General features: G+C 33.8%; 2 protein-coding genes across 3 annotated transcripts; both read right to left on the bottom strand.

The window, feature by feature from the left end:
• Positions 1-5,051: 5,051 nt before the first annotated feature.
• On the bottom strand, positions 5,052-10,843 carry LOC126697693 (probable zinc metalloprotease EGY2, chloroplastic). Its single transcript, XM_050394773.1, has 12 exons — positions 10,466-10,843; positions 10,290-10,374; positions 9,303-9,446; positions 8,757-8,807; positions 8,547-8,657; positions 8,020-8,094; positions 7,782-7,887; positions 7,543-7,636; positions 6,867-7,020; positions 6,002-6,209; positions 5,592-5,752; positions 5,052-5,437 (listed from the first exon to the last, which is right to left on the bottom strand). Exons 1-12 carry the CDS (start codon positions 10,618-10,620, stop codon positions 5,189-5,191), a joined length of 1,593 nt encoding a protein of 530 aa, XP_050250730.1. The 5' UTR covers positions 10,621-10,843; the 3' UTR covers positions 5,052-5,188.
• Positions 10,844-11,566: 723 nt separating this feature from the next.
• Positions 11,567-14,763, bottom strand: LOC126697692 (uncharacterized). Of its 2 annotated transcripts, XM_050394771.1 has the most exons (5): positions 14,633-14,763; positions 14,207-14,296; positions 14,012-14,110; positions 12,496-12,694; positions 11,567-12,130 (listed from the first exon to the last, which is right to left on the bottom strand). In XM_050394771.1, exons 1-5 carry the CDS (start codon positions 14,654-14,656, stop codon positions 11,835-11,837), a joined length of 708 nt encoding a protein of 235 aa, XP_050250728.1. In that variant the 5' UTR covers positions 14,657-14,763; the 3' UTR covers positions 11,567-11,834. The 2 variants fall into 2 exon arrangements, with proteins under 2 accessions (XP_050250728.1, XP_050250729.1); XM_050394772.1 differs by lacking the exon at positions 14,633-14,763 and having other exon boundaries at positions 14,026-14,110; positions 14,207-14,227.
• Between the last annotated feature and the right edge of the window lie 803 nt (positions 14,764-15,566).

Genomic DNA, 15,566 nt, shown 5'->3' with positions numbered 1-15,566 from the left:
TACTATCTCTGTCTCTCTCTCCTAGGTGAAGGTTGTTTTTCCACTCTCCCTCTTTGTTTTCTCTAAGGTGGTGTTGTAGCGTTGGTGCTTTGATTGCCCTCTTCATTGAATTTGCTTCCCTTTCTCTCTCCTCCGCATCCTCCTTTTGTAAGTTTATCATATTTTTTAATGAATTGTTGGTTTAATTTTTTTTTTTTTTAATTTAGGTTTTGAACAATAAAATAGATTTTGCAAAGTCTTACTACTTACTGTCCATAGCCAACAAGAGATACAGGAAATGAGCCATGGGTGCACATGGGGATGTGCCCAGGGATGTTCTTCTTTTCCACTATCTTTACGAAGTTATAATATTGCTATATTCAAGTAGAGCGGTTAGTTTCAACAAGTTTCTTTTTTAGTTTTTATATTATTCATAGGTGTAAGGGCGGTTTTTGGATCCTAGGCCCAAAAGGTAAAAGTATTTAGGCCTAAAGAGCCCAATACAATGAATTGTAGAGAATGGGCTGAAAACTAGATTTCAATGAATTGGACAACGCTCACAATGGATTAAAAATGAAAAAAAAACAAAAAAAAAACAAGTGTTTTGCAAAGGAATCCTTCCTCGGCAAAGTCTGAGGAGAGTAGTTCTTAAATATATTTTTCTTAGACTTGATTACAATTCCAGTCCTAAGTGCTACAGTCTTTTTCTACAGATTTTTCTGATGATCCCTTCGTAATGGGATTTTTCTTCTTTATATCACCCTCCTTTTCTCCATCTCAGCTCTCCACGTACAGATCAGATGGCTAGCTTTAACCCCTGTCCCATCAATACCTTCCTGAAGTCTTAGAGATAGCTGTAAGGCTGAATATCACTATTCAGGTATCACCTCCACATTAATGCGGTCAGAGAATTAGTTACATATTATTTAATGCGACAGTACTAGCTTTCCCTTATATATTTCTTACCTTCCCCTTGTCTTATTCCTTCCTGATGCTTATCCTTATCATTAAAACTGCCCAGAACGTTACTCTTGATGGCCCTTCTGACCTCTACCCTACTAAGCCGAGGAAGCATTTGTCCTCAAACCACCTTCTTGAACCCTTATGACTAAACACCTTCCTCCATCCATTAGCCCATACTTCTACACCAACGTTTACTAGTCCTTGGACTACTAAATGTCGTCAAACAGGGCCCACAACCCAATATACGTTCCTAGGCCTATCATCCCTACAATAGGTTTTTAGACATCTATATTAATTGATATTTATTCGATTTTAGGTCTTATTCTTTTGTGGACTAATTGATCATGAATTGTTCATTTTATTTAAATAAAATGATTTTTGTTTAGTCCAAACTTAATAAGGAGTGAAACTCTATTCCTCTAACAAGTCTAACTTAAACTCAAACTCATTATTATCATTTTTTTAAAACAAAATTATTTTTGTTTAATCCAAACTTAATAAGGAGTGAAACTCTATCTCTCTAACAAGTCCAACTTAAACTCAAACTGAAACATTGATAATTTATCTCCAAATTTGCGAAGTTAATCATGAACACTATAAAAGCAAAGCAAACCCCAATTTTTTTTTTTTTTTTTTAAAGCCAAGTAGAGGTATGAGCTCTTCTTATATTATTTTCTTCTCCTCTGCTTTGTTAATATATATATATATATATATATATATTATGGTTTTTCATGTATTTTTTAAAAAGTAATTTTTGTACATAAACCACTAAACTCTCTTTAGCCCTTTTTTACAAGATAAAAAAGCTTGCAATAATTGAAATTATTCTTTTGAATGTAACCCATCTTTTTCTTATATTTCTCTATTGTTTAATCATATATATTTTGTTTTGTTTCAATAATTTCGAGGCAGTGAATCATCTGATTCTTTAATATTTTTTGGTCTTTTAAAAGTTTTAATATATGAATTTTTGAGTTATTTTCTTTGCAGTATTTAAATAAATTTTTTGTAAGCTATTGCACATTCAATCAATATCTTCTTCATCAAATTGTAACACAAATTAAAGTCATATAAGAGCAATTCATGCAATGATGTAGTTTCTTGAATTTTTTATAAAATTATTTTAGTCTACCTTTCAAATAGGTAGGTTCCTGTGCATAGCACGGGTTAGCGACTGGTTTGAAATAAAGTTGAGATAAAATCCTGTGCATAGCACGGGTTAGTGACTAGTTTGAAATAAAGTTGAGATAAAGTGTGTGTTTGTATAGAGCGTTGCGCGTCTACGTTTCACGTTTTCTGCGTTTTTTTTTTTTTTTTTTTTTTTTTTTTTTTTTTTATTCTCCCCAGCAGCAATTGTTGACCCGGTCCTCTGTGAACAGTGCACTTGTGCACTGTTCACGGGTCCCACAAACTCCACTTTTTATCAACTTTTTTATTAAAAATGGGTCCCACAGCACTATTCACACATTTAAAAATTATTTTGCTACAGTATTTTCAGTTTTAAGTTTTCAGTTTCAGCAAAATAAGTTCTATCCAAACAGACCCAAAATGTAGTGTGAAACCTCCAAACATTACCTAAAATAAACAAAAAGCTAGCTTATAAGCTTAGTCTTTAGCTTTTATGTACAACTTTTTAAAACCTCACTTTTTCTTACTTTTTTTTTTTATACTTTAACACATTTACAGCGAAAAATTAAATAAACTGTACCCAAAGGATAATAAAATTTTGTATACACTTGTTTACCATTGGGATCAATAAAGCTTCTGACTCACACGTAGAAGCCCGGGCCTCTACTACTATCCAAAGCAGCCTCCTACCTAGTCTCCTCCCATAGGCTGATCCAAGTTCAATTTTGATGCCGATACTAACACGAGATCTTTCCTAGCCTCTATCTGTAGAGATTCTCATGAAAAAGCCCTAATTGTGATTTTCCTGCTTGATCTTTTTTATTTTTTTTCCTAGAGCTAACAATTGTTTGGCCCATAATTTAGCCCGTTGGACATCCTTTTGACAGACTTGGACCCCAATTCATCACCTCTCCCACAGTCCCACTTTGCTCCCTTGTTGATTCTGATGAGCATCTTTTGCCTTTTCTTAATAAATTTGTCGTTATTGACCCAAAAAAAGGGTAAAAAATAATGGGGGGAAATAAAAGGCAAAAAGAATCTTCAAGAACCAATGTTTCCAGGGATTTTTTAAAAAATTACTACAAAACTCAAACAATATCATTAGTTAGGAAACGTTTCAAAGTAATTTGGTTTCTAACAATTTGAGTCCAGAAGACTCGATTTTTGGATTGTTATTTTATTATTTTGCCAATAGCTAAAGTGGCTAGAGCGTACAAGTAGGCCAGAAACCGAGTTCATTGGACTCGGTTTCTAAGCCCAGAAACCGAGTTCATTGGACTTGATTTTTATACATATAAATCAAGTCCTCTGCACTCGGTTTCTATGTATAAAAAACGAGTCCAAGGAACTCGATTTCCTAGTCTCATCAGTCTCATCTCACAGCATCATCAGTCTCATCCCACAGCATCAAGGGTCATGTGGGCTTACCCCAAATCGAGTCTAGAGGATTCAATTTTCATGAATAGTCCCCAGCCCTCCATGTGTTGCCGTGGGTCCCAGCTGGGACCTGTTTTCCTCCTTGCCATGGGTCCTTCAACTCTATATTCTCTTCAGAAACTTAGCTCTATACTATATTCTCTTCAAAAACTCAGCTCTATGAAACAACTTTCCTAAACTCTCACTTGCACTCACAGAACACTTATCTCACACAACACTCTCAAGTAATGTTTTTACAATATTGTGATTATTTGCTAGTTTTTTTTTTTAAGAAAAATTTAGAACATATTAGGAAAAGTTTTGTTTTTGTTATTTGTTAGTATATTGTGATTAATTGCTTTTTTTTTTTTTTTGAAATTAATATTAGGACACATTTATATAAGATCATAAATCTACTTAAGAAAAAATATCTATAATGACTAGTAATATTATGATTAATTATTGGGAATATTTAGTAAATAATTGTGATTAAATTACAACATATTGGGAAATCTTTTTTTGTTAGTGTAAATATTGTGATTAAATTATTTGCTAAGTTTTTTTTAAAAAAAAAAACTAATATTGTGATTATTGGGAATATTTAGTACCAAATATTGTGATTATTATGTTATTACAACATATGGGAATATTTGTTTTGTTTGTTAGTGTAAATATTGTGATAATATGCTAAGTTTTTTTAAAAAATTAATATTGTGATTAATTATTGGGAATATTTAGTACTAAATATTGTGATCAATTGTTAGGAATATTTAGTACTTTTAGGTCTTTATCATGGATATGAAATGGATTATGAGTTTGATACCTAAGATAGTAGTCTTTTTACCATAAATTATTTCAAGATATATTTGTTTAAGATTTGTAACAAAGATTTCAATGGATAACTGGTTGGTATATAATATTTTTGTTCATCATAACTTATTTGAATGGGTTTTGAAAGTCATGCCCTTAGAATAATTTGGAATTTTTAAAGAATATGAAATTGGTAATGACTATTTTTGTAAGATTACTAAAGGTGAGTATATGCAAATTTGGTTGAGGTTAGTATTGTTGACATTTCATACGCAAAGTTTTGTGATTGATGTTGATTGAACGTTATAAATTTGTCAATAACACAATTGCACTTGATGATCTATAGGTTGACAAACCGAATCCAATGAACTCGGTTTCTGGGCTTGCAAACCAAGTTCAATAAACTTGGTTTCTTGGCTTACAAACCGACTCCAATGAACTCGGTTTCTTGGCTTACAAACCGACTCCAATGAGCTCAATTTCTGGCCTACGTGGACTCTCTGGCCACCTCAGCTGCTGGCAAAACAAGAAACTCGAGTACAATATACTCAATTTTATAACCCAAAAATCGAGTCCTCTAGACTCGAATTATTAGAAACCAAATTAGTTTGAAACGTTTCCTAACTAATGATATTGTTTGGATTTTATAGTTATTTTCTAAAAAAATCCATGTTTCCACCATAATATCCAAAATGGCTTATAGACACAAGAAAAAATCTTGAGAGACCTTTTTTTTTTTTTCATTAATGATGAAATTAAGAAAGCATGGAGACATCTTTATGAAATATTATTTCTGTCAAACCAATACATTTGAGTAATTTTCTAAGACAAATCCTACAAAAATGGATTCTTTAATTCTATAAGATCTTTTAAATTATATAAGGAAGTGTTACTAGAAACTTGTAATTACTTCATCTGTAAAGGGAAATGGGTATGGTAAGCATACCAACAAACCTAAAAACAAAACTAGTACTCCAAGGGCAACATACTTTCCATCAGGATCAGTTACTTCCTCAGAAAGTGGAGCAATTGGCCCCCTCTGTAAGAAGAATATCAGAACAACCCAATAAAATGCCACATCATTAAAGAGTGACGATAATCCAAGCAGCACAATTGAGGCAGCTGTGATGCGAGATGAAGCCTGGCAAATGTTTTTATTTTTAATCAGTTCAGCAATTTTTCACTCTCTATATTTTGAAGTTTCATAGTAGCTTAGGTGTGTCAAGGATCTTAGCCAGCTTATTAGCCATGTAAAAATGAATTTCCAGTAATATATTCAACTTCAAATTGCATACCTTTCTTCCCCATATGGCAAAAGAGATTCTCCCCCCATCAAGCTCTCCTGCAGGGATGCTGTTGATGGCATTAATAAGGAGTCCAGCCCATGCCCATATCACGAGAGGATTAACAGATATGGGAGTGCCTTCCTTGAGCACGTTGCCAAGAAGCAGCTTTGCTATAAAAGAAGCAAGAGTCAATTTAAGTATACAACGATGTATCTCCAAATTAATGAAAACAATAACATGATTGCTGAAATATAGAATGCACAAGACTTGAAAAATAAATATGATTGCTGGCATATTCAGGAATTTAAAAAAAAAGAAAAAAAGAAAAAAGAAAATTGAGATGCTCCTCCAACCCATGATTTAATGTCTTTACATCTCTCAGTCTCTGCATGCAACATATTTTCGAAGTAAGAGCTTACCAATGCCGCCGGCAAGAAGCGATTCATGAAATACAGAAGCATCAACAACAACACCAAGACCATCTGTTGGTGGTAAGATGAACCCTAAAAGCAAAAGAACAAGACCTAACGAAAACCCAGCTAAAGGTCCTGCTATTGCAACCTTTAGAAGATCTTCACGCTTAGATACAATATTTACAATCCTTGTAATAGCACCAAATGAGCCTATCTGCCACCAAAACAACTCGTTAGATTTTCAATACACAATTTACTCACAAAAAACAAAAAAGAAAGCCCACTTTACAGAAGAAAGCATGGCTTTAACAGCCAAAACAGTCGCAATCTGACCGGTAATAATGAGACCAGTTTGCTGTACAAATATCTTTGGGCATGATGGTTAAAGTAATTCCATTTCAAAACAGTTAGCAGAAAAGTCAGAAGAAATGAAGAACTAATATACTCATTCTAACTACACCTTAAGTTAAATCACATCCATTATCCATTGTTTAAACTTTCTTCGGCATTTCTTGCAACTTGTAACTAGACTAAATAAAAAATAAAGTCAGATGCTGCACTTATATTTTGCTGGGTATAGAAGATTACAGTTCCAGAAGATAGTTTCCTAATTAGATTTTTTAAAGCCAATCTAGCAGCAGTTAGAAGTCATTCTCCAGTCAAGTTGAATCAAAATGCAGCTTTACTACTGGCTTCTAGTGATATGTATGTCAGGAGAAATGGGATAAAGATCCGGATTTGTGCAGACTTGAAAACTTCACCTAAGAGATGGAAACAAAGATCCACCAACTTAAATGCAAAAAATAAAATAAAATATTATAAAATATTTGTTTATAGAAAAGAATTAATACGGGACGATCATATATATCACCTGCCAACTAGGAACAAAGTAGGGCACCCCAAGCTTAATTCCAGTACTATTTGCAACTAAAATGTGGCTGACTTCATGTACCCCCAGGACAAGTGCAGTTACTAAGGCACCAGGTAGCCCATCCTTTAACAAGTCGAGATTGTCAAAAGTTGATCTGAGAAATTAATATCATAACCTTCATAGTCAGAAAAAAAATATACAGCTAATGTAGACTTACATCAATATAAGGATTACAAAACAGCCAATCAGAATTCACAGTTGAAAATTTCAAGTAGATAATCAACTGAAACTCTCCAATTAAATAAAACAAAGGTTTAACAAAAAGAACAATAATGACAAAGTGGAAATGTCCTTGCAAAAGAGCAACAAAGTAAAAGAGAAATATCGGATGAAGTCATCATCCTCACAGACTAAAATTAAGCTCAGCTTAAAGGAATCACATAATTGCATAGCAATATCATCTTGGAAGTACCGGCCTTGAATAAATTTGTTTACTTCACAAAAAAAAAAAGATCTATATCTAAAATATGACGAGCATTTAATAAAATTTGAAAAGCTTACTATCTAAAATGGAAAAATGAACAAGAAAGTAATATTGATTTGAGGGTTAAAAACAAACCATGCTTTGCATTTACTTAAGAATATCATATAAAACATACAAAAAGGGATTGCGTACAGTAAGTTGGACTGCAATGCAGGCACATTTCGAAGCAGTAAGGTAAACACTGTGACCAATCCAAAGGCCCCAGCAGCAAACCATTCTGGGACAGCTGCAACATATTACCAAGTCCATTATAGTACAAAAATCATAGGCTGTCTGTTAGCCATTCAGCCCTACAGCACGTGATGGAAATTCTAATAAATAAATTTAAAAGAAAAATAAAAGTAACTTCAATGCAGGAGCTGAATAACTACCAGTTGTCTCTGGTTGCAAGGTCATTCGTGGAACAACAACTGCAACTGGTTTATCATCCTCAGGATTGATGAGAAAAAAAAGCTTATATAGATCCCCAAATTTATCCTAAAATAGATGGTGTAGAGATTGAGTTGAATAAAGAATCAACAAGAACCTTCATAAATGTAAACAAAAGAAGGGAGGCGGGGGGGGGGGGGGGGGGGGGGGGGGGGGTTGTTGTGGGGGGGTTACAAGTACCTGCATTCTCTGTCTTATCTTTTCATAACTTTTTGCAGCCTGTCCTCGCAGGTTTCCTTTAAACAAGACTCCACCCTAGCAAAAGTAACACGATAATCTCAACATGCTTATGATGAAGATACTAATAGAGTTTACCTATCAAAAAAAAAACTATACTTGGGAGACTCATTCTTCCTGATTTATATAATCTTATTACTTATCCAAAAAAAAAACTAAGCCATATATAACAAGAGAGAGATGTAGGATTACTGGGGCTAGAAAGAGTACAACACGACTTCCAATGGTTATCAATATCATCTATTGTAGCATAATCCTTTGATTCCTCTCAAAGTTACCTGAGAGAGGTACATAATTCCAAAAAGAATTTCTAATCCCCAATAAAACATTGATATGAACCTGAATCAAGTGAAGTTCCTAATAGATATTGCAACTTGTATTTTTTAAACTTCCCTTCAAATGGAAGTTGACAACCTGCCATTATGGGAGGAAGTGGGGATGGAATTCAAAGCTATCGATGTTTATCTCACCTCATATGGATCCTGGCTTGTGATGAAGAAAGTATCAAAGCCAAATACTTGATTCTTAAGAATTTCAATTGTTTCCTTTGAAATCCTGATTGATTCATCCAGTTGCTGTGGCTGTTCAGAAATTGTTTACTAACAAAATGTCATAAAGGAGAGATAAATAACAGAAATATTTTCTTATGCAGGAAATATTACAGTGCTCATCACAATCACCTTCACACCTGGCAGAGGAGATCCACTAGCAATTTCTACACTATCAACATCCTGTTTCATACAAAATCTTAAGACGGTAAGGCTCAGAATGCCATGCTCACTAGAACAACTTTCTGACAATAAAGAAAATCCTACAATGAGAACCAATCCTAAATATGCTACCTTTTCTATTTGGGAATTAAACTTTATAATCAGCCTAAAGATGGAAGTTTCATAGTGGGATTCAAATGCTAAATCCATGTCCAAATTGCAGGTCTTACATGAACCCTTGAGGAGATAGATTTATGCCAAAGTACATAAGTCATGAATGCAAGTAAAAGGGCTAATTTGCATGTAGGAGTCTTTTCTTCTTCCTTTTTTTTGTATACAAAGTGGCCAGGGGCCATTTCCCCTTTAAAAAAGCAGAATTTGAAAAGGAAAATACGCATAATATGAAAATGACATCCAATTGCTTGGGAATGCAATCATATTCTGATCAAGAAGTAAATATAACAATTAGACTATTCCAAGGGTGAAGTAGTGATTCCATATATTAGGGAAAAGTACCTGTACACCACCTTGAGCTTGATTTTCCTCATCACTATTGTTTATTTTTTCCCCATTAATAGGCTGAGAATCAAGCTGGGGGTCATTTTGCACAAAGGAAGAAGTGGAAGGTGACTTTTCTCCATCTTTATGTAATTCTTTTTCCTAGAAATAACCAGATAATATCCAAATCCATAAAGGGTATAACAATGTTGAAAAGAACAATTCTGTTTTATTGAACCAAGAATAGAAATTATGTAAAGAACAAATTTTACAAGGAAGTGCATGACAAGATGAATGTCTAGTCATGATTTCTATATCACTTTCTAAAAAAATTCGTCATTAAATCCTTACATAATGCATTGAACATCACAATTTGGAAACTTAAAAAATAAAAAATAAAATAAAGAAAAAGAGTTACAAACAAACACTTCGAAAACAAAATAGCATCACTTCATGCAACCATAATTGGATTTAATATGAGCAGTCATAATTAGAGTACCCTCTAGGAAATGCACTGAGTGTTCTAAAAGATCGGTTATGCTTTCACCTGTTGCATAAAACAAAATCAAGTCAAAATTTTAAACTCAAGCTCTAGTTGATTGTGTGGGCTCTAATTCCAAATTAGCAATTAAATTGCATCATTCACCATAGGCCTTAATAACACCAAGTTCCAATTCCACAATAAAAGCACAGTTTTCCAATCCCAAAGAAACGAAATTCAAATTCAAATCTAAACTTATTGCAACCATAAGTGACCTAACTTAATGGGAAAAATCAACATGGTTACCCAATTGAATTCAACAATATGGTTGTGTCAACCAATAAACCACATGGTTAAATTTAATTGTCATTGAAAAAGATAACATTGGTTTTTCCACATTGGTTAATACAACCCATAAGTTATCACGCACCTAAGTATCTGTAACTAAGTTTTACTGATAATATGGTACATCAATATGGTAAATTTCAAACCAAACCTATCATAAATATATTAAAAAGTTGTACCTTATCGTCATTGCTATCTGGGTCAGTCTGTGTCTCAGAATCAGTCACTCTACACGCAATCTCTCGCTTCCCACAAAGTCTTAATCTAACATATCAATAACCAAAATGAATCAAAACTTTAATGAATTAAATTCGATAACCTTTATATAAATCACTATACCATTCGAAACAGTTACCTCGAAACCTGGTACGACTTCAAGGTACTGAAACGACACCGTTTTCGCCGAGAACCAGTTGAGCAAGCAAAATAGGGCCGAAAACGAAAATCACAACAAGAGCTGCACTGCGATATGGGGACGAAATTCCCGCGAAAAGTTGCCGGAAAATTCATTTTTTTTATTTTTCTCTTGGAGCGTAACGTAGAGAGGGCTTTTCAATCCAATTGAAACCCTAGCGCCATAGAAAAGAAAGAGAGATTTGAATTATTAGGGTTTAATAAAATTGAAGAATTCAGAGCCAAAGGCTTATCCGGTGAGACTGTGAGAGCTATAGCTAAAGAGAGAGGCAAACTGAATTATCTGATATTATTTTGTTTTTTGTTCGTTGCCCGCGTAATGATAATTTCGCTTTTTTGGACATCGTAGAAAGGACTAAGAGAACCGTCGGTTAACGAATTATAAATGGACACGTGTACATCGCTTGGATATCCTGGCGGTATCTATTTTAGTCCACGTGGCTGTTTTATATCGAGCCAGTTCACTTTTCGTGACGGCATTCAAGTTGTTAAAAGACGCCTAATATCGCTGTGAAAATTGTTTTTGTAACGATAGAAATAAATGTAGTTACCGAGGCTACCTAATCTAATAGCCATTTTTTTTTTTTCTATTCATCTTTTTTTTTTTACTATTATTTAAGAGTCTCAATTTTTTTTTTCTATTAATCTTTTTTTTACTATTATTTATGAGACCTATTACACTTTTTGACATTATTCATAAATCACACAGTACTATTTCAACTTTACTTACAATACTTTCAACAAAATATTTTCAATTTCATATAAATAATCTATTTCCAAAGAGACACTTCAAATATGGATAATTTTCTCCCCTTTGTCCCGTGGATTGCTTTGATTTCATATCAATTAGTTGAATAATTATATTTAGTGTCCATTTAGGAACAACTTATTTAGCTGAAACTAAAAACTTTTTACTAAAAGTACTGTAAAAAAAACTAAAATCTAGTTGAAATAATACATTGAGACCCATAAATAATATCAAAAAATGCAATAGGACTCATGAATAGTATCAAAAATAAGCTAAAGAGTAATACAAGCTGCATTTTCAGCCAATGTCAAACGCAATGTTACTCTAATAAATTTAGTGGAGATACATATACATAGGTTGTCACAATTCAAGAAAATGCTAGCTAAATCTAAACTATATTCCTAAAAAGCTAGTCAAGTTACAGTTGAGTCTATCCGTGATGGTTTACAAAATAAAACCCTATTGTTATCTAGGATCAACTGCAATTCAGGATTCACAAGTGCAGCCAAGTTTTCTGCTTCTACAAAAATCTAGTCGATGGAGTACAAAAGAGGCAGCTACATTACATATCTTCAGGCCTAACATCCCACCTGGTCTTGCGCTTTCTTCGCCCATCCATTCGAAGAAGAAACCTTGCTATGTCTTTTGGAAATGGCGCTTTTGTTCCATGCAAAGGACCCTGCTCTTCATTGCTGCTGATCCACCCATAGCAAGGTCTACGTGTACAGGCTGGTAGAGTATCCACCCGCTGTGGGGTGTGCAAACCAGGAGGAGAGCAGGTAGGATTGTTCCCAAGATGTTTACTACCACCAGAGTCCTTTATTTCTCCTTCCTCCAGTGAGGATTGTTCCTTGCCATCTGCATAACAAGAGCATTCGATATACAATGGAATTAACATGGAAATTATAAACGATGTTTGGTGCAAATATGTTACAGCATCATCAATTCATGAGAAGCTATATCTGTTGATTTTAAAGCACTTTTATCTCCAAGTTTGCTTGGTTGAATGGAAGGAAATTGAAAACAAGATTACATCACTAGTTGATGACCACCCTTAAGTTATACTAAAAATAGATTCATGGGACTTGACTTTACAGAGAAGACAGTTCGGCCCCACTCAATTAACTGAAAAATGAGAATATTTAGGGGGGCAGTTTTTGTTGTTAGTACTTAGTAATCAGTAACACAGTTAAATTCTGAGAAATGCTTTGGAAGTTGATTACCAAGTTGATTAGTTAATGATGGAGCACCCGGGGTTTCAATAGTCTGTGATGCAGAGTCTAAAGCCTCATTAGTTTGAATTGTAGCATTTTCAGCCTCCAGCTTAGAATGGGATGGATGAATAGGTTCACTTGATGGAGAGGGCCCAGCAGGTAGTGCCTTGATATCATCTCTGCCTCCTGTATCATCTTGTGACGCATCCTTCAGAAGAAAATATATTAATACTTATGAGTGCATGAAAAGTAAGCAATTGTATTTATAATGTTCTTGCTATTGAGATTCAAGGTCAGAATTAGCATCATGAATATTCTTTGTAGAATTAATTACTTTAGGTCAAAGTTCAAGTCAGCTTTTAATCTCAAGAGTAGCAGGACTACAAGCCAAACACGCGCGCACACACACACAATTAGTAGCATAATAGATAATAATAATAATAAAAATACCACAAATACAATAATATGAGAACAGTAACAGCACTTGGGGGAAGGGCCATTTCTTTTGACTTTCAAAGCAACTTAGCACTAATATAACAGGATAATGTTTTCAGTTCAAGAGCATAAAAAACAGCAGTTCACAACATAGATCAGCCACCAAATCAAGCTATATAAAAGTTATCATCAATAGACCCTAAAGTTATAATACAACGCAGAAAAATGCAAAAGAGTCAACCAGAGCATTCGTTAGGAAGATTGGTAGCAACTCTAATAATCTCAAACAAACTTACAAAGCAATGAGACACAGGTCCATTGTATTAATCCTAGGCCTCAAAGCTTAAAACATTAAAACATGATAGACATGCACTATACTTCTTTTTAACATTGATGATATTAACAAAGTGGCCTCTTTCCTAAGATTTTGAAATTCCAAAATGCACGCCTGTTGGAAATAGAAAGAATTTCAGCAACAGCAAGTTTGCAGCACCTATTGGAGTAGGAAGAGTTCCTTCTTTGCATTTTAGTTAATCTGAAGGCTTTTTTATGGTTAGTAAATAGTGATTGCACAAGACTAGAAAGAACAACAAACTTAACTTCCACTGGATTGGATGTAGTTTCAACTCGCATATTTGGGAAATTAACAATAATAAAGTTTTTTTTTTCACAAATATTTGAACTCTAAAATTTGTCTACACAAAACAAGGGAAGATTGAATTTCTAAGTCCTAATGCACCATTTGATATCCAAGTTCTTTCCTGTTTCTCCATCATTCCAGCAATGAAGCTCTCACCCCTAGGTGTGGTTGCCAAGGAGGAAAATTGAATTTTTAACCTTAGGTTGTTTAGATTTTTTAAGTTCTGCCCTGTTAAGCCACATGTGTGATAGGCTCAATTAATTGGAAATCTTCAATCACCAAGGAACTGGATTCTAAAAACAAATTATTTTCTTTTCCTAATTTGTCACAGGAAAACAAGAACTAAACTGACATATCCAGCATGCATATATCTACTTTATAACTAAAATTTCAACCATATAAAGTTATTATTTTTTAGAAAAGAGTTAGCAGAGAACAGTAAATATTTACCTCCCCTTGCTCACCATTTTTTTGTTTTTCAAGAAGGGCGTCAAGTAGAACCTTGTAAGAATCACTTTCAAAGAAGTACCACCCATCATTTCCATAAACCTGAAGTAAAATACACCTTATTTATGTCAAATACAACTAAACCCCATGAATGTCCTTGCTTTAGCAAAAACAAAAAACAAATAAATAAAAACCCACCTTCAGAAGCTCTTTCACAGTTTCTCTAACCAACTGATCACAAAATCCAAACTCACGCATATGTTCAAGGGCCCCATCCATGCGTGTATCCTGCAAAAGAGAACCAAAGAAAGAAGGAAATGAGAAAATGCAAGTGAGAAAGAAAACTTAATAGAAAATAGTTTGAGAAAGCGAAAATTTTGCTAAGAAAATATGAACAGGGGAGAAAATTATAAAAAGCTTCGAACTTGGGAAGATATATGAGAGAATATTGATGTGAGTCGAAGATAACCCATTTGAAGGGAAAGAGAAAAGAAGAGGTGGGCAAGTGTTGAAAGGGCTGAGAAAATAAGAGATAAGTAAGGAAAATGTGAATGTGAGAAAGTGTGAAAGCTCGCGAAAGTATGAGAAAGTGCAAGAAAATGTTAAGCGGGTGAGAAACTCAGCCTTGTGTTTTCTTCTCGGAGCCATTGCTAGTATTTGCTACACAACACAGACACAGACTCTCTCTCTCTCTCTCTCTCTCTTTGTGCCGATTCCGAATACCAAATGCGCAAACTTGCCTGTTGCCATGTCAGAGACTAATAAAATATTGTTCTAAGCATGTAATCACTGGGCCATGGATTGCCATGCGTTGCAGTGCAATTGGATTCTAGTCAAAGTCTAACAACACTGTGTTCTTAATAAGAAAATAAAAAACTTGTTGAACACGTTATGCGAATTGAATTGACTTGAAGTCACCTGTTCTGTCCAATTTGGGCATGTGTGGAAGTGTGAAATAAACCCTGCCAAAATGGGAAAAAATAACCACTAAACTCTTAGCACTACTTGTAGTTTAATTAGATCAATTAAGACTATTTGATAGATACTCAGATAGCTAAAATATACTTTGGAATTAAATATAAAAAGTAAAATAAACAAATTGAAAAAAAAAATTATTATATATAACTTCATATCCCACATTTTATCTCGGGTATGAATTTTCACTCAAATGACACTTTAATTTTCATGTCTAATTTACCAATAAATATAAGCGCGTACATAGAACATGTATAGAACTAGTTAACTTCTACTCAGTGTTGAGAATCAATATTGTTACATTAGTAAGATATTATAGAAAATGTGTTTCAGACTTTCAGTATCCAATCCCCTTAAATAGCAAAATAGTTAACCCAATCCTATATTGTTTGTAACCTTTTAAAATCAAGGAAGACATTGCACTAGAATTTTTATTGTATTATGATTGAGAGTTTGGAGGGAAAGTAAATAAGAGCATAACTACAATTGTATTGTATTGGTCAATAAATCATACAATTGAATCTAATTGGAAAACTTATATTATATGTTAGAACACTGAAGTAAGTGCATATAAGTTTTGTCC

The sequence above is a fragment of the Quercus robur genome, chromosome 8 (assembly GCF_932294415.1).
Source record: "Quercus robur chromosome 8, dhQueRobu3.1, whole genome shotgun sequence".
NCBI lineage: Eukaryota > Viridiplantae > Streptophyta > Magnoliopsida > Fagales > Fagaceae > Quercus > Quercus robur.
This window is presented reverse-complemented; position numbering and strand designations above follow the sequence as displayed.

What these genes read in the sequence shown, in the direction of transcription:
- LOC126697692 (XM_050394771.1), bottom strand. Translation starts at nt 14,656, where the DNA reads ATGGCTCCGAGAAGAAAACACAAG. An exon ending in CTCCGAGAAGAAAACACAAG is followed by an intron (nt 14,297 to 14,632) that starts GCTGAGTTTCTC and finishes TCTCTTTTGCAG; the next exon opens with GATACACGCATGGATGGGGC. An exon ending in AAAATGGTGAGCAAGGGGAG is followed by an intron (nt 12,695 to 14,011) that starts GTAAATATTTAC and finishes TTTCTTCTGAAG; the next exon opens with GATGCGTCACAAGATGATAC.
- LOC126697693 (XM_050394773.1), bottom strand. Translation starts at nt 10,620, where the DNA reads ATGAATTTTCCGGCAACTTTTCGCGGGAATTTCGTCCCCATATCGCAG. An exon ending in AAGCTCAAGGTGGTGTACAG is followed by an intron (nt 8,808 to 9,302) that starts GTACTTTTCCCT and finishes TGTATGAAACAG; the next exon opens with GATGTTGATAGTGTAGAAAT. An exon ending in CTCCTCTGCCAGGTGTGAAG is followed by an intron (nt 8,658 to 8,756) that starts GTGATTGTGATG and finishes ATTTCTGAACAG; the next exon opens with CCACAGCAACTGGATGAATC.